General features: G+C 39.1%; 1 protein-coding gene across 2 annotated transcripts in view; it reads right to left on the bottom strand.

Annotated features, from left to right (window-relative positions):
* The window catches only part of SP3 (Sp3 transcription factor), a 59,413-nt gene that overhangs the window by 32,887 nt on the left and 3,670 nt on the right, over window positions 1-22,856 (bottom strand). For both annotated transcript variants that reach the window (XM_056110146.1, XM_056110147.1), the window contains one exon: window positions 13,483-14,836. In XM_056110146.1, the coding sequence (XP_055966121.1) occupies window positions 13,483-14,836 (1,354 nt within the window). The remainder of the gene's footprint in view (window positions 1-13,482; window positions 14,837-22,856) is intronic.

Genomic DNA, 22,856 nt, shown 5'->3' on the forward strand with positions numbered 1-22,856 from the left:
CAGGAAATATCCAGTAGCCTTATTTACATTTGAGGAAAGGGGTTTGGTTTCACTCCTGGCTCAGTACTTGTTGGACCATGTGATACCAGGAATCAAATCTGCGACACACATGTGCAAAGCATGCAATACAGCCCATCATCTCCTCAATAACTCAAAGAAAAGTGTCTTTACTATGGAACATTGTTATTTTCAACAGTTTCTGAAATGTAATAAAAGCAATTAAGAAGACATGAATAGAATTCAAATACTATTTGGGTGGGGGAACAGGAATACTTTTTCTCTTAGCAAATCTCACAAGTGGTTATTACTAGAGTGACAAGTATAAGCTAATGGAAAACATAAGAGAGAGGAAGGGGCGGGAGCATTAGTAAAGTGGGTAAGGTTCTTGCTTTGCACAATGGCCAATCCAGTTCAATCCCCAGCACCCCATATGGTCCCTGAGTATGCCAGTTGTGATTCCTGAGTGCAGAGCCAAGAATAAGACCTAAGCATTTACCAGGTGTGGCCCAAAACCGAACAAATAAAAACAAATAGAAAAAATATGCATCTTTGTTTTTATTTATACATACAGGGTAGTTTATAGATCCACCCCCTAAAACATCCTTTTAAAAATAACTCTCTTGTTCAGTTTTATCTACAGGGAGTACATAAAACTCTTATTCTACGAAACTCAAGACATTCGTCCTGGGCTCAGAACTCTATCCTTATTTACAAGAGTCTTTTCAACCTAGCAACACAATTAATTAAGACTATCCCCTATTCTGTCAATGATAACACATTTTAAAAAAACAGAACTTTCTCTTATTCCCAACTGCTAATCACCAAATTCTGTGGATTTATCTTTTGAAAAATGTCAGCATTCTTACTTTATTCCTACAGTTGAAAGATAATTTAAGTGATACAATAATTTTAAGTGATAACTTATCAATCTAATCTATCCTTGAAGTGTTTCCCAACCACTGATTTATTCGCCTTTTTTTTAAGTTGCACATGGGACCCCGGGTCAGTCTCAGACACCTCATGATACCCCAAGCCCTGCTAGGAATAAACCCTTAGGATTACTAGCTGTGACGAGGGCGTGGGGAAGGGGGAGGAGAAGGAATGGGGGAGAACAACTGAACAACTATAAAAGGTTCCCACAGGATTCTGAGAAACTTTGATATGCTATTAAGAACAGACATTTAATAAAACCTATTAGTATCTAACAAATCACTTTGGGGGAAATGCTGGGCTACTTTACTGTCTCTTTATAGAAGACCTCTATTCTATCATTATTGCTTTTTATATTATTAGTGAATAGCTTCTGCTTGATCTGCAGCACTGTAGCACTGTTCTGTTGTTCATCAATTTGCCCAAGGGCACCAGTAATGTCTCTATTGTGAGACTTCTTGTTACTGTTTTTTGCGTATCTTGTTACTGTTTTTTGCTATTAGATACACCATGAGGAGCTTGCCAGGCTCTGCCATGCGGGCAGGATACTCTTGGTAGCTTGCCGGGCTCTCCCAGAGGGTCGGAGAAATAAACCCAGGTTGGCCACAAGTAAGGCAAATGCCCTACCCACTGAGCTATTGCTCTGCCCTCTGCTTGATCTACCGATATAAATCTAGATTTCCCCATCCCGCCTCTACAAAATCTTCTTGACAACTGTCCTCTTTAATTCCCACATCTCTCAGCTTACAGTTATCTGTATCTTGCAACTAGTAACATGATACTAATTTACAATGTCAATTACACAGAGGCTCAAAATGTTGATTAATGCTCCATGTGTCTGAGTTAAATATCCCCAATAAATCTGTAAGCTTCTTGGGAGTATAAACAGGTACATAATTCTCTTAACAGACCACACAACATCAAAAAAGTACTAATTATCTGACTTAAACTTGACTAGCGTTTCGTTCTAAGAATCCTGAAGTCAAGCTTTCAATAAGAAAAAGGCTCACCAAACCATACATCACACATGATTCTGACACTAAAATTAAAGTGCAAGTCTTACTTGCATACTAAACTTCCTTTTAAGAAAAAACAAGAAAACTCAACAGCCAAAGTGCATCCCAGAAGCACACGTCACACTGTCCCCTAAGAATCTTCAGGAGTCACCCCAAAAAATAAGGTGGAAGAGGCACATGTGTGACTCCCAAGTAATGAAAAAATTAACCCAAAATTACTCATTAGGCAAAACTTGGAAATGATAAAACGACATTTCCAAAAGTCCTTTACTACTGAAAATTTCAAATATGTTACAAAAGCATGACAATGTTCTAATGTCCTAACTCAGTTTCAACAATGAACTCTTAGCTGCTGTTTCATCTCTATCTACACCTCCTAAATACTCTATAATCTTAGAAGTAGCATTCACATATGTATTTCTGTATGTACTGACCAAAGATGAAAAATTATTAGACCAGAGACATATTACAGCGGGTAAAGAGATTGCCTTGCATGCAGCCAACACACCCCAATACTCCCTATGGTCCCCAGCGCCCCACCAGAAGTGATTTTTGAGCACAAGTCAGGAGTAACCCCTGAGTAACACCAGTTTGGGGGGGCCACTCCCAGTGCTCAGGGTTTGCTCCTAGCTCTGCGTTCTGGAATCACTGCTGGCAAGGCTCAGGGATCAAGAATAGTGCCAAGAATCGAACCCAAGTTGGCTGTGTTCAAAAAAAACGCCCTTCCCGCTATAGAATTGCCCTGACTACAGAAGTTTACTTTTTAAAAAAACTTTTAAAACGTCTCATTATCTTTAGAATGAATCCATGAATCTGTAATACTTCTTAAAGCGATACAGAATTTTGGATCTTTGGAGGAATGATTCTGATTTCACTTGTAGAAGGCAAGACTTAATTTGAAACACCTTTGCCTTTGTGTTAGTTTTTTTTTTTTTTTTGGCTTTTTGGGTCACACCCGGTGATGCACAGGGTTACTCCTGCCTCATGCACTCAGGAATTACTCCTGGCGGTGCTCAGGGAACCATATGGGGTGCTGGGAATCGAACCTGGGTTCGCATGCAAGGCAAACGCCCTACTTGCTGTGCTATGACTCCAGCCCCCACCTTTGTCTTTTTTGGAATTTTTCTTCACAGCTTCATCGCTTTAGAAGCATAATTCTAAATAAGTCTTTTAAAAAGCCACATATTTAAAGCAATCACACAACTCATAGTATTAATAGGTACTTGTACCTCAAATTGGAAACAAAATATTTCAGAAGCAAACAGGCAAACTGATACATTGCCACACACATCTTTCACCTCTGTACTGTTTCTCCAGGACTTATTTTATTTTAGTTAGGTTTTGAATAGAGAAATGACATTTTTAAACATAAGTTTACTCTGCAGACACCTGTGGCAGATAGGGATGAAGATGGGAACTGAAATGGCAAAGTAAGCATAAAGCTAGCATGATAGGCAAATGAGAAGGATAGTGGGTTTGACTGGGCCAGTAATAGAAGTCTGGGGAAAACTAATACTTCGATTTTGGTCATGTTAAATTTAAAAAATCTAAGGGATAATCAAGTGGATGGTTAAACATGTAGATAATAAAATCCCAAACTCAAATTGGGCTAAGGATAAAATTTGGGGAATCATTAAAGTAAACGGATGTGACCACATGAAATAATTAAGTCATGGTTTTTCCCTGCTTTTTTAGTGCCATGAACCGAACCCAATGTGCACTGTCAACTTTTAGCATGGTCAATCTGCATGATAGGATATTATGGAACTTTAGAAATGCCAACAGTCATTCACCTTCCTCTCAATTCTAATACAATTGCCTTGCAAGGCCTAGAAAGAATGTAATTGGGGGAGGGGGTATGGAGGAAGGTACAGGAACTTTAGGGCAGCTGTGCTCAGGGCTTACTCCTCTCTGAGCTCAGGTATCACTCCTGGTGGACTCAGGGGACAATATGGAGTGCTGGGGATTAAACCCAACTCAGCCACATGCAAGTCAAGTGCCATACCTGCTCTATTACCTTCCCAATCTGACAAATATTTTTAAAATCCTCAAGGGACTTAAAAAATATATAGGGGCCACATTCCAGCAGTGTTCAGGGGTCCTGGTGCTGCACCTGGCACTTGAGGGAATATATCCTGTGGTACTAGGTGACTATGAAATAAGGCTAAGATATGTATTCTTGCTAAGACGTGTATTGGGCAATGTGAACCACATAACTCCTCCACCCAATCTCAATGATTTTGAAGTGCAACTGGTTTGAAAATTAGTAACCTAGTAGGGAAAAGTTTAGAAAAAGATTATCATTCAGAGTCTCAAATTATTTCTCCAGAGTTGTAAAATGCAGTCTAGTACAGAATAAAGGTAACCAGTGAGAAAATGATACATCATGAATACCAGAAACAATAGACCTTAGAAATAAGTCTAGGTATTACAAGTATCTAGCAAACTGGAGCACAACTGGATAATTCATCTAGGAGCTAAAACTCAAGCTTGAAAAAAGTATTTATTACACTTGTGTCTATAAATGCTGTAATCACATAGATGCTGGAGTAGGAGTAGACTGGGAGAACTCAGTGTGGGTTTTATTTTTTAGAAGTTGCCACTATTGGTTGTTTTTCCTTGTTTTTGTTCCGAGGTCATACGCAGCATTCTACACTGTGCTCAGAATTGAACCTGGGGTAGGTATGAGGATTGCGCCTGGGACTCTTCCATCTGAAGTCTGCCCCTACAGTGCCCTGAGTCATTTCTCCAGCCCTCAACATTTTAAGTTTCACTGTCCTGCAGAATAAGCAGACTTCTGTGTAGCTACCTCTTACCATATTTTTTTTTTTGCTTTTTGGGTCACACCCGGCGATGCTCAGGGGTTACTCCTGGCTCATGCACTCAGGAATTACTCCTGGCGGTGTTCGGGGGACCATATGGGATGCTGGGAATCGAACCTGGGTCAGCCATGTTGGCTGCATGCAAGGCAAACGCCCTACCCGCTGTGCTATTGCTCCAGCCCCTACCTCTTACCATTTTAAGTTTTACTACTGACTTGAACATTTTGTAGGTGGAGAATGAGGGATGAAGAAATGGAGCTGGGGGCCCCACACTTGCAGGTATGCACTCTACTCTGAGCCACACCCCTGCCCAGACTTTAAAAACAAACAACAAAAGAAAAAAAAATCCTAGAGTTTAAAAAAAAATAGTAAAAAAAAAAAATTAAAGTGCTTTTTTTTTAAATCGCCCTTAAAAAAAACAGGTTTGTAAAAGAACCAAGTAGAAATTCAGAAATGAAAACATAAAACTGAAGAAAAAATTTAGGACTAAATCCAAGGCTGTTTTCAACATTTGAGAGTGAAACATAAAGAAGGGAATACCTGATAAGGGAAACAGAAGGAAAGTGATAATCCTGGATGCCTTATAAATACAGTGAACTGGAGAAATATGCCCAAGAGCTATTATAGCCAGAAAAGCACTGCCCTGCATGTGGTCAACACAGGTTCAATCCCCAGCATTCCATATAGCCTCATGAGCACCTCCAGGAGTGATTCCAGGAGTGAGCCCTGAGCATTGCCAGGCCCAAAACAAAACAAGATGGAGGGAGTTCTTAACTCTTAAGATACTGTGGAGAGTAATGAGTAACTAGTAATGAGTAACTAGTAATCTAGTTGTTACTGATTCTAAAGTGATTTCAGTGGTGTTTTGGTAAGCGCTATTGAGAGAGTACCTAAGAGGGGAAATGGGAACAGTAACTACAGATTTTTTTTCTTTAAAGAGAGTCATGAAATAATAGATGACAAGTGGTAAATATAAGATTGAGAGTTTTTCTCTGGTTATGTATCTGTGAAGAATAAGAAATACATGATGCAAAGAGAAGATAAAGCTAAGCAGAAAATGTTTAAGGCAAGCAAGATGCTAAACAAGACATAGTGAAGTTGGCCACTGTACGGTAACATTGGGTTTGTCCTTTCAGCTTTGCCACAGGCAACTTATTTTACCTTAAAGCAATGTCTTTTCTGTATGAACACAGGAAGACAGTTAATATTATGCTTTGTAACTTGGGAGTTGATTGACTTCAAATAATATTTACTCCTGGGCATCTGCTTTCTCGAGAGTTGCCCTTGGGTCCTAGCACCCCAAAAGCAAGGTCCCGACAAGGGACTGAATGGACCCAGGGCAAGCTGTAAGCTACCCTGGCATCGAAAAGGGCCAGGCCAAAGAGCCACAATACTCAACTATAAGTTGAGGAGCACGATCATGGACAAATGCTGTCATGATTCAAAAGTAACGACATGATAAGGACCCTGCTGGAGTTAGGAAGACTTCCCTGGCCTGAGGACTGTAGTCTGGAATATATAGTGAGATGTCCTCAGGAAGAACCAAACTTTAAATTGATATATCTCTTACTATGCTCATACAGAATGACACTACTAGAAATATTAGAAGTAGATTTACTACAACTATTCAAGTTGCAGAACCTGGCAAGCTACCCGTGATGTATTTGATATGCCAAACACAGTAACAACAAAGTCTCCAATGGAGACGTTACTGGGCTCGCTCGAGCAAATCGATGATCAACGGGAGGGCCTTTACCTTGCCTTTTACCTTTATTCAAGTGGATGACTAGCTGAGGAAAGAAGAAAGGGGCACACCCTGTATGGGATTCCACCTTTAAATGAATCTCCTAGTAATCTGTAGTAAGAGATTTTATTCTTCTTTTTTTCTTTTTTATTAATTTTTATCAGTGAAACACCATGAGGTACAGTTGTAGATTTACAAATTTTTGTGCTTGGGTTTCAATTATACGATGATCAAATACCCATCCCTCCACCAGTGCCCATTTTCCACCACCATAGATCCCAGTATCCCTCCCACACCCATCCCCCCCCATCCCACCCTGCCTCTGTGGCAGGGCATTCCCTTCTGTTAAGAGATTTTATTCTTGAGTTAATCTATTCAACCCACCTTTGTATCACCACCCTATGTGACTGCTATATAAACTAAGACTGTAAGAGCGGAGAGGAGGAAGAGTCAGAAACCAGAGTGAGGTGCTCCAGAAGTCAGGGTCAGAATCCAGGGAAGAAGCAGAGAACGGCAGAGTCAGAGTGAGAGCGAGTGAGAATCCAGAGAGAGAAGCTAAAGAGCTCCAGAGAGAGACTGGAAGAGACCAGGAGAGACTACAGAGACAGAGTCAGAAATAGAGAGACAGACAGAAGAGAGCACAGCAGCACACAAAGAAGCAGAGCACAAAGGAGGAGCATCCTGATCCAGTCCACAGGCATCAGCTTGAGAGCACAAATGCAGGAAGCGAGAGAGCTGTCCTGAGAGCCCACATACATCATCACCATCAACCCTTCTTCACACACGCATAGATTATTTTTTACAGGCCATACCAAGAAAGGTAATCATAAAATTGGAAGACCACAGGATAAAACTTTAGAGATGCAAATATATAGGAAGAGAAAGCAATTCTTATCAAATTGCTTCATTTCATTTTGTACTAAAGCAGATCAGTGAGGATGGCATATTAGAATGGCATGATATAATCATCTGAGAGAACAGTAAGGGGAAATTATTCGGCAAAGTAGTACAGGGATTACCAAGTGTCCGCTTGAGTAAATTACCAGTCATGCATCGTTCCCCCACCCTGCTCGCTACATTTAGATTAGATACAGGTGCAGCAGGAACTTTTATTTTCCTTTGGTAGATATTTCCAAATCCTTTGGGTTTTGTTTTGTTTTTTTTTAATCTCCACCATAGCTTTGGGATGGGTTTTCTATTTTCAATGTTAGGCTGAGTTTTCACTGGTCTTAGGCTAATGCCACATCTTATAACTTCCATGCCTTTCATTTTTCCTCTCTGCAGTGTATTCGGAGTTCTTTAAAAAAAAAAAAAAACACCTTTTTTGTCTCTTTAGTAATCAATATTTACACAAATTCAGAAGGTACAGGAGAGTAATTATAAAAAATGCTATTTTCCTCCTTTAACTCCTTTTCCTTTTAACCTTAGATTGCTCCCTAGAAGCAGTTTTTAAAATAGAGTATCTCCTATGTAGTACCACTTGTATGTAAATTTCATGATTTTGTCTTTTCTAACAGCTACATAGTACTCCATTGTGTAAATGTACCAAAGTTTCTTTAACCTGTTCTCGGGCACCCAGGTTTTTTTCAGATTCTGGCTATTGTAAAGAGTGCTGCATTGCCTCCTTTGCAAACCACAACACCCAATAAGAGAGAGAGAGAGAGAACAAAAGGGAATGCCCTGCCACAGAGGCAGGGTGGGATGGGGGGTATGGGGGGTGGGAAGGATACTGGGATCCGTGGTGGTGGGAAATGGGCACTGGTGGAGGGATAGGTATTTGATCTGATAAATTTGGAATTCTTCAACTTTGTTAGTAATCTGTCCTTTGTGTCTAGGAAACTTAACAGGATCTCTTTCTTTATAATTTAAAAGACATTTATAATTAAAATAAAATTTTCAGTAATTATACTTCAATGGTGGAGCGAAAGCATAGCAGTAGGGCGTTTGCCTTGCATGCAGCTGACCCGGGTTCAATTCCTCCACCCCTCTCAGAGAGCCCAGCAAGCTACCAAGAGTATTCCACCCACATGCCAAAGCCTTGCAGCAAGCTACCCGTGATGTATTCAATATGTCAAAAACTAACAGCAAGCCTCACAACGGAGATGTTACTGGTGCCCGCTCGAGCAAATCAATGAACAACGGAAGGACAGTGCTACAGTGCTGCAGTGATACTTCAATGCAGAAAATTCTCAGATGTTACAGCATCAAATGCTCTTTAACTCTTATTCTTTTTCTGAAATTCCTATGCTGATAGACCTCAATCTGCCACCGGTCTCTAATTCTGTACTGTATTCTCGGTAAACTCCTTAGTAGTCTACTGATCTTTTACTATGTCCATCCTAAAAGTTCTTTTATTTGTCCCAATCCTTGTGAAACAATACTGACAAGGCACACCACTACCAGTTTTTTTAAAAAGGGGTAAGTGGTGTATTGAAAGTTGACATGGGGTCAGAGTGATGGTATAGCAGGTAGCGAGTTTGCCTTGGCGACCCAGGTTCAATCCGGGGCATCCCATATGGTCCCCCAAGTACTGCCAAGAGTAAGCCCTGAGCATCGCCAGGTATGACCCAAAAAGCCAAAAAAATGAAAAAATATAAATGAAAGCTGACAAGTCATGGGTTGAATTGTATACTGATATCAAAAAAAGTTTAACAATACGTATCTTAAAATCAATGAAATGTTTTTCATTCCCTGAATTTCAAATTGCTTCCTTTGCAAATTTACCTTTTTGGCTTCACAAGTTCCTTTTCTAAAGATGCAACAACTTTCCCTTATCTCACTGAAAAGTTATAAACATCTGATATACCTCCATGACTGGCATTTTTTGAAGTGCTTCTACCATCTCCACTGGACAATTTTCCGGTCCAGTGCAGACCCAGGTTTTATACAGTCTTTGGTGGTAATATTCATACAATATCACAAATTGAGACGTTTAGTTATTAGACAGTTCAATGTTACCAAACTTTTGATGATCTCTTACTTTCCGATGTGCTTTTCTCATCTCATAAGTGTACAATCTATTTAAACCACCCCTGTGGGGTAACAACACACACACACACACACACACACAGTGTCGTCCCGTTGCTCATCGACTTGCACGAGCGGGCCCAGTAACATCTCTATTGTGAGACTTGTTGTTGCTGTGTTTGGCACATCGTAGCTTACCAGGCTTTACCGTGTGGACGAAATACTCTTGGTAGCTTGGTGGGCTCTCCGAGAGGGGCAGAAGAATCGAACCCAGGTCGGCCAGGCCCTCAGTGAGCAAGGAAAACGCCCTACCGCTGTGCTATCGCTCCAGCCAGGTTAACAAAACATTTTTCTTTTTCAATTCCTCTTTAAAAATCAAAACAACCACAAGTTTCTGATTTTAAATAGTGAATATGGAATCCCATCTCCACAATGAGATAGGTTATTACTATTCAGAATATCCTAAAATATAAGTAACGAAAACCAAACATTTTAAAAACAGTATCTAACATTTACTCCTGGATAAATGAGATAAAACGGACTTTCACTTTCTCCATTAGAACTTCCGTAGTATTTTTTTCTTACCAAATGGAAAACAAAATCTTTTTTGTTTTTGAGCCACACTCAGTGATACACAGGGATTGCTCCTAGCTCTGCACTCAGGAATCATTCCTGGAATTTTCTGAAAGACCACAAAGGATGCCGGGATTGAATCTGACTTGGCCACATACAAAGCAAGCACCTACCCTGCAGTATATCGCTCGGACCCCAAAGAAGCAAGTTTTAATAATTTGCAGAAAATATAGTGAGCAGACTGGAAATAAGTCAAAAATAATGTTATTGTGGAAACCTGAATGAGTTTTCACACAATTAAGAATAAAATTTAATTTTTCAAAGTTCCAAAATTCTGCAGGCCAGCTACAATTGAAACAAAGCTGGTAGAACTGTATAACACCTTGGCCCAGGGAGATACTACAAAAGTAATGGTACATGCCCAACCCAGCACCACTTAATGATAAATGTAACCCTTTCTGCAGTATTTGTACATTTCTGTAGCACTGTACTCCTGTTGTTTGATTTGCTTGAGTGGACACCAGTAACATTGTGAGACTTGTTGTTACTGTTTTTGGCATATCAAATACACCATGGAAAGCTTGTCGGGCTCTGGCATGCAGGCGGAATACTTGAGGTAGCTTGACGGGCTCTCCTCAAGGGATGGAGGAATCGAACCCGGGTCAGCCGCATTCAAGGCAAACAAACACCCTACCCACTGTGCAATCGCTCCAGCCCTAGCAAATTCTAAGGAAATTCCTTAGGTAAAACTAATTACATGCATATTACTTTTAATTTTTTAAAATCACTAAATGTTTCAGAAAACATTTCCACTTACCATAAAGAAATACATAATACTGTTTCCCCCCCCCAAAAAAAATAAATCTGAAACGACCAAAAAAAGAAAAATAGAATACTAATACAAACTAAACAGCAGAACATCAATTCAGCATAATATGGCATCAATTCAGCATAATATTCCTACTCTAACGTCAGAACAGGAAAGAACAAGATTACTGCAATAAAGATTATATGAAATCCATCTAGAAATATCTGAACACTATTTGACACAGTAGGAATATTAAGAGCTATTAGCCTCTCTTGTCCTCCAATATGGTTTTTAAAATACCAAGTTTGGGAACAGTTCTTCCATTTCTCATACTAATTTTTTTTTAAAGCCACTAACACATACTGCACAGTAATGCACTTTTCTACAGTTAGGTGAATCATAAATATTAGGTTTTGCTTCAAAGATTTTGGGTGCAATGGGGCAAAAGAGAAGGTTCAGATGTCAAAGCACTTTGCCTGGTAGATGGCTGGCCCCAATTCAATTCCCAGTATTACCTATGGTCTCTATCACTATCAGGAATAATTCCTGAGCAAAGAAGAAGTTCTAAGCTTGGGCATGGCACATGGCCCAACAGTCCCTACCCACATAACAAAGGTAACGTCTCTAAGATGTGGAATTATGTGGAGGCCCAGGTTCAATCCCAGCATAGTTCCCTGAGCACTGCCGGGAAAGCCCTGTACAACCAGCAAGGGCAGCTTCCAAGCTGCCAGCTGTGGGAAAAATGTAAGAAATGTTTCAATAGTAATTTTTTTTTTTAAAAAAAGGGGGGGGGTGAGAGCAATAGCATAGCAGGTAGGGCACTTGTCTTGCATGCAGCTGACCCAGGTTCGATCCCCAGCATCCCATATGGTCCGCAAGTTTTTGGCTTTTGCTCACGTACTTGTATTCATGCATTTTATATGTAAATATATATGCGTGTGTGTGTGTGTGTGTGTGTATGGTTTACGGCCAGAGTACAGTAGGTAGGGTGCTTGCCTTGCCTGTGGCTGACCCCGATTTGTTACACAGCATTCCATATGGTACCCTGTGTACGGCTTGGAGTTAATTCCTGACTGCAAAGTCAGGAGTAAGTCCTGAGCATCACTAGTGGCCCAAAAAGCAAATAAAGTACATCTATATAGGGTCAGAGAGATAGTATAGGGTTAAGGTGCTGCTATACATCCTGGTAGATCTCCAGCATCACATATGCTCCCCTAGCTTCACCAGGAGTGATCTCTAAGCAGAGAGCCAGGAATAAGCTCTGAGTGCTGCTGGGTACAGCTCCAAACAACTATTTTGCCTCATTAAGAACATTCTTCAATTCACCTTGCATTTTTCCTTTAACTGTCAAGTACATGACATGGTCACAAAAAATAAAATGACAAGTGGTGCCAGTGCTTTGATCTGTGCTGAAACAAAAGAGCAGTTTGATCTAAGCATCAGTGAAAATGTCAACACAATGAAAAAGGCAATAAAAAGTGGTTTGACAAAGAGCTCCAAGATTCAGAGATTCACCATCATTCCACAAACCATACACTGAGAATTGCTGCTCTAAAACCATAGCTACAGAAGACTCAAATGTAATGAAAGACCGGTAAAAGAATGGAAAAATCTAAAGGCTATAAAGCACACACATTTCATGTGGGAGGCTAAATCCAGCACTGTATGGTTTGGTTCCCTTAAGCTCTACTGGGATGACAAAAAAATTTTAATTCACAAAGATCTTTATCACCCAATTACAAGTCCTAAGTTCTAACAATGTATCAAATTTAGCAAAAGAAAAAAAGTGTTAATATTGCAGTAAGAATGACTTCAACAAATTAAAATACCCCAATTCAAAAGCCTGAGATATTTACTCATTAAAAGTTTGTGTTACCATAATCTCCACAAAAACTCAAATACAATGTAAAAGAAAGGATTTAGTGCACAACAAAGCATTCAGTAACACATCATGTAAATAACAACAAGGTGATGATATCCTTTCTGAACTGTACTATTTAGTCCTTGTACAACATTCAATGAACAGAATTCTGAAAATTCCATTCATGTCATCAATGTATTTGAAAATAGCACGCCAAGTTTAATGGCCACTACACACTTGCAAATAAAACTCAGAATAGGGAACCAAAGCATTTTTAGGTTTATATATTGTTACTAATCCAAGAGTCCCAATTTACTTGAGGAAACAGTTTAAGATAAAGTAGCAGCTAGCAAGTGAATCAGACAGTATAAATTATCTTTACACCCAGTTCCCCAACCTATTCCCCTACAAAAAACAACACATGAAACACTTAACCTACATCAGAAGGATATCCAAGACGCCCCCCCCCCCCCCCGCACACCAAACAGAAATTTTACAATGCCTTACAATACTAATCAGGTGTGAAGAAAGTATATAAAAGTGAATTTAGGAAACTGAAATACTGGAGAGTAAATCCTTGATATCAGAAACTACATACTTCATGAAGTACAATTTAGAAGACATCTTAAAATGACTACACTTTTCATACAAACATATGAAGTTAGCCTGATGCTGATAAAAAAAAAAACTTAAAGCAAAAACTTTCCCTACTAACAAAAATCAATGACCTTAACTATGGATTGACTTGAGTTATAACTCACCTGAAGGACTGTCGGCATTCTCTCCAGGATGTAGCTGTATACCAGTAGAATCTATAGAGTTAACTGTAACTGTCTGTAGATTTGGCAACTGACCAGTGCTTAAACTAACTGGAGTTGAAGTCAAGGCTCCACCTGCTGCAACTTGACCAAGCGTGAGTGTCTGAACAGGTGTCAAAGTTATTTGTTGGGCAGCAGTATTATGTATTTGCAAATTCTGCAAGTTCTGGACCCCTTGTACTTGAAAGGTTTGCCAAGTTATCTGTCCAGAAGGGGTCACTGTCTGTGCCTGTATTAAAAAGGTTCCAGGATTCAGCTGCAACTGTAGATTTTGCAAAGCCTGTTGTGATATATTTTGACCACTGGCTTGCACACCGTGGATTGTCTGTGGTGTAATACCTTGCACAATTTGGGCTTGACTGGTTGGCTGCTGAGACTCTTGAAGCTGTAGATGTGTAGGCTGTGCTGTAGAAACCTGAATATTCTGGGCCTGAGTCTCTTCAGAAACAGGCGACTGGATATAATTTCCCTGAAGATCTGAAGAATGGACTTGTCCACTAGACGTAGTCAAGCTGTTTGTGTTTTGTTGCAAAATACCTGTACTATCTATAGTAACAGGTAGCTGTGATGAAGAGGACGTTGGCACAAATAAATCTGTATCAGTATTAGTTTCATTAATATCAGGAGAAACTCGCTCACCAGTCCTTTCTGAATTGTCTGAACTATCCATAGCTTGTCCTGTATTTATCAAATGTCCATCGGCATTAATGCCTGCAGTCATTGTCTGAGAACTGCCCGAGAGTCCCAAAGAATCTAGATCGACACTATTGATTGGTACAAAGGTAATATTTCCTGGCAGACCAAGAGGCACATTAGCAACTACTTGAGTTTGGCCAGGAAAAGATGAATCACCAATTGCAACTCCCTGGACCTGGACTTGACCAGTCTGTGGCATAAGATTCTGAATATTAGCAGGAGGAGTTCCAGAAGCAAGCAAAGTTTGATTAGAGCCAGGAATGATCTGAATTTGACCACTTTCTTGATTTATACCCCCATTATCTGACGAGCCTGTGAAACCAATCTGAACCTGCTGACTATCTGTCGACTCAATCTGCGGTATTACTTGATATTGAACATTGGACACTGTACCATTTGATGAGTCTGATCCTGGTGCAACTGAAAATATTTGTTGATTCTGCAAATTCTGAAGGGGAAGGACATACTGCCCACTTGAAGTAGCAGCACCTGGAATCTGTACTAGATTACCAGCTTCATCTTTTATAGTTGAGGGTGTAGTTGATAAAACCTCCCATCGGTTTGGTGCTCCTCCTAACTGTGCAGAAGCCAAATCACCTGTCTGGATGAAGAAAAAAAAAAATTTATGTGACAAGTATTTAATATATATTTAAACCAATCCTAGAAACTAATATAAATTTTATTTCCCAAAAATAAAAAGTATCGTAATAACACAAAAGTTCATACAAAAGCTCAAATCTCAAAACCCAGTGGCTTTTGGCAGAAATGCGTCCGGACCCCGCAGTAGGTTACTGTCGCCGGGCCACCCCAGGGGGGAAAGGGTGTTGGCCCTCCGTCTGCTCCCCCTTGGCGGCTCGGTGGCCGTCATCCTCCAGAGACCATTGGTCAGTCAGGCTTGGGCCCGTAGTGATGAAACTTGTTAGGCCTCACAGGATGGGGGTGGAGCCGGTCCTGGTCTCCCTATCCCAACGAGACCTCAAGTCATCACCCACGAACGGCCTCTCTGGCTCCTGATCAAGCTGCTCAACGACCACGATCCCAGAGACTCGGAAACAAATCTCGAAACCCAGTGGCTTTTGGCAGAAATGTGTTCAGACCCCGCAATAGGTTACTGTCGCCAGGCCACCCCAGGGGGGAAAGGGTGTTGTCCCTCCTCCTGTTTCCCTCTGGCGACTCGGTGGCAGTCATCCTCCAGAGGCCATTGGACAGTCAGGTTTGGGCCTGCAGTGATGAGACATTTTGGGCCTCACGGGATGGGGGTGGAGCCGGGCCTGTCCTCCCCACCCCAACAAGACCCCAAGTAATCGCCCACAAACAGCCTTTCTGGCTCCTGATCAAACTGCTTAATGGCCATGACCCCAGAGACTCAGGAGCAAATCTCAGAGCCCAGCAGGTTTTGGCAGAAATCCCTCCAGATTTAAGTGTTAAAATTTAGGTATTTCAAAATCACGTGGCCCCACTGCAGCCACGCGATATCATGTTATTCATAACCCGCAATAGAACACAAATTGCCTTTTCAGCAGATCTGAGTGTTGGGGTGAAATCTCAAATAATAATGGTGGGTCTGGTATCAAAATATTGGAGAGACAGTAATGTGGAAATCATCTGCCCCACAGGTATGGGGAGGGTGTGGGATGGGGGTATGCTGGGGTTTTTGGTGGTGGAGAATGGGCACTGGTGAAGGTACGGGTGTTTCATTGTATGATCGAGACTTAGACCCAAAAGCTTTGTAACTGCTCTCACGGTGATTCAATAAATAAAATTATAAAAAATGAAAAAAAAAAGTAAGGTGGAGTTCATGCACAATTCAATCAGCTAATCAGTGGCTGAATAAATAGCAGTACTCCTACATTAAAAAAAAGTTCGTACAAAAGCAGTATCACATAAACAATTATAATTTTCAATTGTTAGGTATTGCAAAGACAACTCATCCTATTTGAGCAGGAAAAAAAGATCCCATCAGAATAATCTTCAAACTAATCTAATCTTTCCAGTATAATCTCTAATGCCATACAGCTTTAAAATAAAGTAGAAGTAGCTAGAAAAAGAATATACCAAAACATTAGAGTTTAGAATGTATATAAATGTATAAATGTCACTAAATGGTACATTTTATGTGTGCAAAAATGAAGCATTTAAGTAGTATCATATTAATTAGAAAGGTTAAAATATGCACATCATTGCTATAAAAATTAACTAAAGCTACTCTTACTGTATTGGCGTACTCCAGAGTAAACTCATAGGTAGGGTTAATCTGTCAAAATCTTTACTTTTAACCTTCAACTAATTAAAACTTATAATAATAAATGTATACTATGGTTGAAGAGACAAAATAGGGGTTAAGGTGCTTGCCGTGCATGTGGCTGACCCCAGCTCAATTAACCAGCAAAACATACAGTTCCCTGAGCATCACCAGGAGTGACCCCTGAGCACAGAATCAGACAGGAGTAGCTCCTGAGCACCACAGGTGTGCCCCCCCCAAAGAATGTATGTTTTTAATATGTGGATGCATGTGTACGTATGTATAAAATAACTTTTTAATATTTTATGAAGCTCAGGGATATGGACTTAGTGGCAGAGTACCATCTCACATGAACAAGACCTGGAGTTGGATCACTGACAACAATAAAAAAAAAAGTTACAGCCCTGTTACATGGCAAGACTATGGCTTTAGTATTCTTTGTATTTATAGTATAATGGCAGGCACAATTCACATTCTGCTCAAATACTACTACTAAATTGTTAGATGTAATGTAAGTAAAACTGGAAAATGTAGAAAATAAGAAAGTTGAAAAAGCTCCTAAAGGTCAATGTCAAAGTGTAAGTGTATGCTATCTTTGTTTTTTGGGGCCACACCAGTGGTACTCAGGAGTTACTCCTGGTCTGCACTCAAGGATCACTCCTGGCAGTGTTCAGGGGATCATATAGGATGCCAGAACTGAGCCCAGATCAGCCGCATGCAAAGCAAGCACCCTACCTGCTGTACCATCGCTCTGGCCCTAAGCTTTCCTTTTGTAAAAATGAAATTAACAATCCTTACCATTTGAGATTGTCTTTTTAATACCAAGTACTAAGTATCAAGATAGAAATTTTAAGTTCTTAGCTGGGGAGATAATACAGGAATTAAGGTACCATGGTTTGATCCCTGATACCACACGGTCCCGAGTACAAAGTGACCCCACCACACACTGGCAGTACTACCACCCCAGACGCGCCCCCCCCCAAAACAAACTCATTCACAATAATTTCACTCTACAAGGAATTCATCATCTGCTACTCCTTAAACAATCCTAGAAGGATTTACGAGGTAGATATTATTAATTCCAATTTCAAAGGTAATAAATATTGAGGAACAAGAATCACACAACTATCAGTCAAGACAAACCTTTTATTTTTTTTTTCTTAAGAGTCGCAGGGATTGAATCCAGATCCTATGCAAGACATGTATACACTTCACCTTTGAGCCACATCACTAGGCCCCAGAACCCAGGTTCTTAAAACACTAGATTTTACTGTCACTAAGACAAAGGTGTAGCAAAACATAAAGAACTAAAGACAGGGTGAAAGAGCTGGTATGGCAGGTAGGGCACTTGCCTTTCTCATGGATGAGTCAGGTTTTATTCCTAGAATCTTATATGCCTGTGCCCCACCAGGAGTGCATGATCCCTGAGTGCACAAGAAGACAGCCCAAAGCACCACTGGAGTGGCAAAAAAAACACCCCCCAAAAATAATTGAAGATCTTATGTGAATTACCATTATTGAAAAATTATTTCATCTAAATTTCTTCTAATTTCACTAATCCAGGTATTCTCAATCTCTGCCTCTATTTCAAAGGATCTTTGATTCCCTTACTGACTTTTTGAAAAAAATTCAAGGGCCAAAACAGTAGTTTGGTTAAAGCACTTTGCCTTGCATGCAGCTGACTCCAACTCAATCCCCAGCTCTACATAGTAACTGAGCAATGCTGGGAGCAAAGCCAGGGAGGAATCCCTGAGTGGAGTAGCCCCTGAGAGCTGCAAAGTATGGCCCAACAATCCCCCTAAACACACACAAGAAAGTTCAATGGGGAAGTGGGGCCAAAGGGAGATACAATTTAGGGATTCACATATTCTCAAAAGGAGCGTTATGTAACATTCAAAACTATTAAGACAAATACTATTTTCTCAACATAAACCATTTCACAAATATTAACATGTTACAGAACCAGAAGATATTAATTTTCTTAATAAACTTTACACAATTTTCATGTAGACAACAGGGCTGAAAAGTATATATGCTTCAATGGATAAATCGGTTTACAATTCAAAACATCTGCACATATCTGCCATGATAAAAATGTATGAGTAAGCAAATGAGATATCCAATCTCTATCTACAAATGGTTCAGTCTAGCCAAGGAAGCCATTAATACGTGAACAGTAGTATATACTAGCCATATATCAAAACAGTATTTGGGAACACAGAAGATTAGAGGGGAAAAAATCTTTTAGCATAATCTTGGAATAAAATTCAAGATTTCATTGTGCCTGTTAGAATACAGAGATAAAAGCATTAAAAAGATAAAAAAAGAAATCCTGCAGAAAAATATATAGTTAGAAGTTCATAAAAGGATCCAGGAAAAAGCTCACATTTAAAGAGTTAAATAATGGAGAATAGGAGTAGACATTTTTATCAGTGCTGCTAGTAAGTGGTATTGTAGATCCTGGCTAACAACTTTGGACTTTATCCCACAGATAATGAAAGAAAGCTATAAAAGGTTTTTAAGCAAGTGAGCAGTGCAATCAGATCTGTTTTATAAAGATAAACTTAAGACCCAGTGAAGGAGACTGAAAGGCAAAAGAGACTCAAGACAGAAAATTGAGATCCAGCACAAATGTCTAGGCCTGAACACTGAAATAGTGGTCTATCTTTCATATATAAAATTTAAATTATGGAGCAGAGTAGTTATCAAGTGGCTGAATAGATACCTTGCATGTATAAGGGTACTAGTATAATACCTTGCATGCATGAGGATACTAGCTTACGAGACTCTGGGTTTTATCCCCTAGCAATAGCTCCCAAGTAATACCAAAAGATCTCATAGTTAAAATTTAAGTTTAGGGGCTGCAGAGATAGTGTTGTGGGTAAAGGTATTTGCCCAGGGGGTAAGGCAAGCTGATCTAAGCTTGATACCAGGCACAATATGGTACCCAAGCCCCACCAGGAGTGATCCCTAAGCACATAGTCCTGACTACTACCAAATATAGACCCCCCCATCAAAAAAATTAAGTTTACCCAATTATAAATCAAATGAATTAGGTTAAATAAAGCAATGGACATTATAATTATTCAAGTCATTCTTCAAATTCTAATACAGAAATTACAAATTTGGGGGCTGGGGAGATAGTTCAGAGGCTAGAACATGTGCTTTGTATATTAGAGGTGCCAAAATATATCCCAGCACCCCACCCCATCCCCAGCACTCCAGCTGTGGCCCTTATAGCCCTAGCACTGCAAAACCTGAACACCGCCTCATCGCTGGGGGACTACTCCAGTTTCAAATTTTTAAAGAAGTCTTTTCAGTGGTGCTCTGGTATCCGAGAGACCCCACTAGCAACCCCCCTTCAGTTCAGATATAAAGATTTAATGATGACATCCTTTTTTTTTTTTAATGCCAGGAGCCAACTGGGCTAAACCTTCCTCACCCTATTAGTTTTTGTAATGTAAAGAAAAATACTGTATCTACTAGAAAACTACTAGATTAAGAGTTTAGTTAGGACTATGCTTGAGGGCAGTCTGTTATACTAAAAATAAAAGAATGCACGACATAGTTCTAGTCTGGAACTCGGTTGTACGATTTACAAAAGGAATTAATTTCCTCATACTTGAAATGGGAAAAATATTACCTTAAAGAGTTATAAGAACAGGTTAAGCTTTCGGTTATAAAGCATTATATAACCCCACAATAATACTTGATTAGTATCTCAATATAACAAACACAGTAACAAGTTTCACAATGGAGACGTTACTGGGCTGGCTCAAGCAAATCGATGACCAACAGGAGGACAGCGCTACAGTGCTAGCATATATTTATTGAGTGAAAATCTTTTGGTTTGCATTATCAAAAAGAAAATGATAGAATTGATTGATAAAACTGACCTTAAATAAGAATATGTTATTACAACACTCCACACCTCTTTAAAACCTTTTTATTCCCATCATTTCACAATGAATAAGGCCAAGTATTTCAAATACCAAAGTCTACTGGGCTAATTTTTATGTAAAAAAAGTTTATGCCACTGAAAGCATACCACTAGAGATGAGCTAAGAATCACATAGGAGAGAAATAAACTTTAAAAATTATATAATACCCTCACAAAAACTATTGTAAAAATATTGGAATGCTTAACAAAATGGAAAACACAGAAACAAAGGAGGAAAAACATAAAAGCTTAATCAGAACTAGTACTTTAATTTCAAGATACACAAGAAAAATCCACCAGTATTTCTCAGTAACTTAACTCTTTTGAACAAAAAAAAAAATTATCCAACATACGAAGTGGTATTATTCTAAAAAAGTTCTAACTGAGGTATCCTACATCTCCTTCAGTATATAAACACAAAAATCACTAGACAACCTAGAGTGGTCCTGGGACATTGCCATAGTAATGCATTACAATGACAATCTCTAACACAACCAAGCACACACACACACAAAGAAAAAAAATTGAAGAGCACAAAGAAAAAATATATGTATTCTTTATCTGTGGAAAGGGGTGAGAAAAATCATACCACTAGTTATATAGCATTTGAGAACGACTGATTCAATTCCCACAAATAGCTTTATGAAACTCAGAAACAAGCTACTAGTCTGAAGTTTGAAGCTAAGGTGAAAACTCAACAAACAGTCATTTTTAAGTATTCAAGTTTAAGATCCTCCACAAACACTAACAGAAGTCAGACTTTAAATAAAACAATTAGCCAGTGAAGTAATTATGATAGAGTAGACCTTATTTCAAAGAATGGAAAAAGTCATTTATGAATATTTTTAAAAGCTCACCAATATTTATGTTTAAACACAACATGTACAACCTACACAGCAGGATGTTATGATTTTCAAAATATTTACCTGTGAAGTTTATAACACTTAAAAATAAATGAAAAATTCATACCAATGCAAATTAAGTGTTAATAGTACCCCAAAGGTCGACCTTTTCTTTGTACTCCCCGATTTACTACTAAATTAATGACATAGTTTTTGAAATAAAGTACAAAAGAGCCTTACCAACTTTGGCTGGGGGACATTACAGGTGAAAACTGCTTTGTGACTACACCCATTCAGCAATGTTCTGAGGGTAATCAACACTCCTGGCAAGGATCCAGGATGAACCCTATTATAAGTAAGTAAAGGCCCTCCCGTTGATCATCGATTTGCTCGAGCGGGCCCAGTAACGTCTCCATTGGAGACTTTGTTGTTACTGTGTCTGGCATTCGAACCCTATTATATTTCAACAAATTCTAAATTCAAAATATTTAAAACAAATCCCAAGTGCAGCCAACTGACTTTACACTCTCCTCTTAAAAGTACTGACTTCGAGTTGAATTGTATGTATTTTTCCACTTGATGTTAAGCACAACAATATGCAACGGGAATATTGAACTGAATCCCAGAACAGAAAATGGGCATTTAGAAGGGAAAACTAGTGATTTCAGATAAGGTCTATTAATTTTAAATAGTTTCATACTGTTGTTTCCCAGTTTTGACATATTTGCCAAGGTTATATTAATATCAGGGGAAGCAGTGTGAAGAGGACAGGGTCATAGTTGTATGTACAACTTTTCTATGAATGTAAATTATTGAAAACAAAGTTATTTTCCCAGTAATCTGAGTAATTAAGATTGTGTACACATGTATATTTATAGGAAAAATAGGAAAAAATGCCTATGAAATCACTTAAATTCATTTACTAAGAGCTACATATCTAAACTTCATCTTTGAAGGGGAGAAACAACATTTGCTACATCAAACGTATCAAGCAGGTCTTTACTCGGTCAAAAATTTATACACAGGTACCAGGTATACACCCAAAAAAAAAAAAAAGATACTTAGTCTAGTTCATATTCACCTGGCTGGAAATGAGATGTGAATTGAGATTCACTAGTTCACAGCAGGACTGAAGGAAGCATGGAAACAACATTCCTACAAATATTATCACCAGAGAAGGCTAAACTTGGGAGATAGTATTCTATTCCTTGGGCAGAGTCATATCTATGACAGGTATATAAATATTTTTTCGTCCCTGACTTCCTCCTTCACTCCTCCCCACCCCCATTAATGAGCTAATACTTTTAAGTCTGCTTCAACTGCAGAGAAACTGTTTTGCTCAAATTGAAAATTTTAAAAAATAATTAGAAGCAGTCTTTTGCAATTTCACTTGTACAGTGCTTTTATCAAGATTAACAGTCGACTCATTTTGGCACTGAGGAGCTGGAGAGGTATAGTTTATTTTCTTAAAAGTTCATCCTAAATTCTCTTAAAACGCAACATCTCTCAGAATTGTGTCAATTTGCTTACAAAATACGATTAAATCCAATATCATACTTTCAAGACACTAAAACCATTCACATCCTTCTCCAATATA

The sequence above is a fragment of the Sorex fumeus genome, unplaced genomic scaffold, assembly GCF_029834395.1.
Source record: "Sorex fumeus unplaced genomic scaffold, SorFum_2.1 ptg000009l, whole genome shotgun sequence".
In the NCBI taxonomy this organism is placed as follows: domain Eukaryota; kingdom Metazoa; phylum Chordata; class Mammalia; order Eulipotyphla; family Soricidae; genus Sorex; species Sorex fumeus.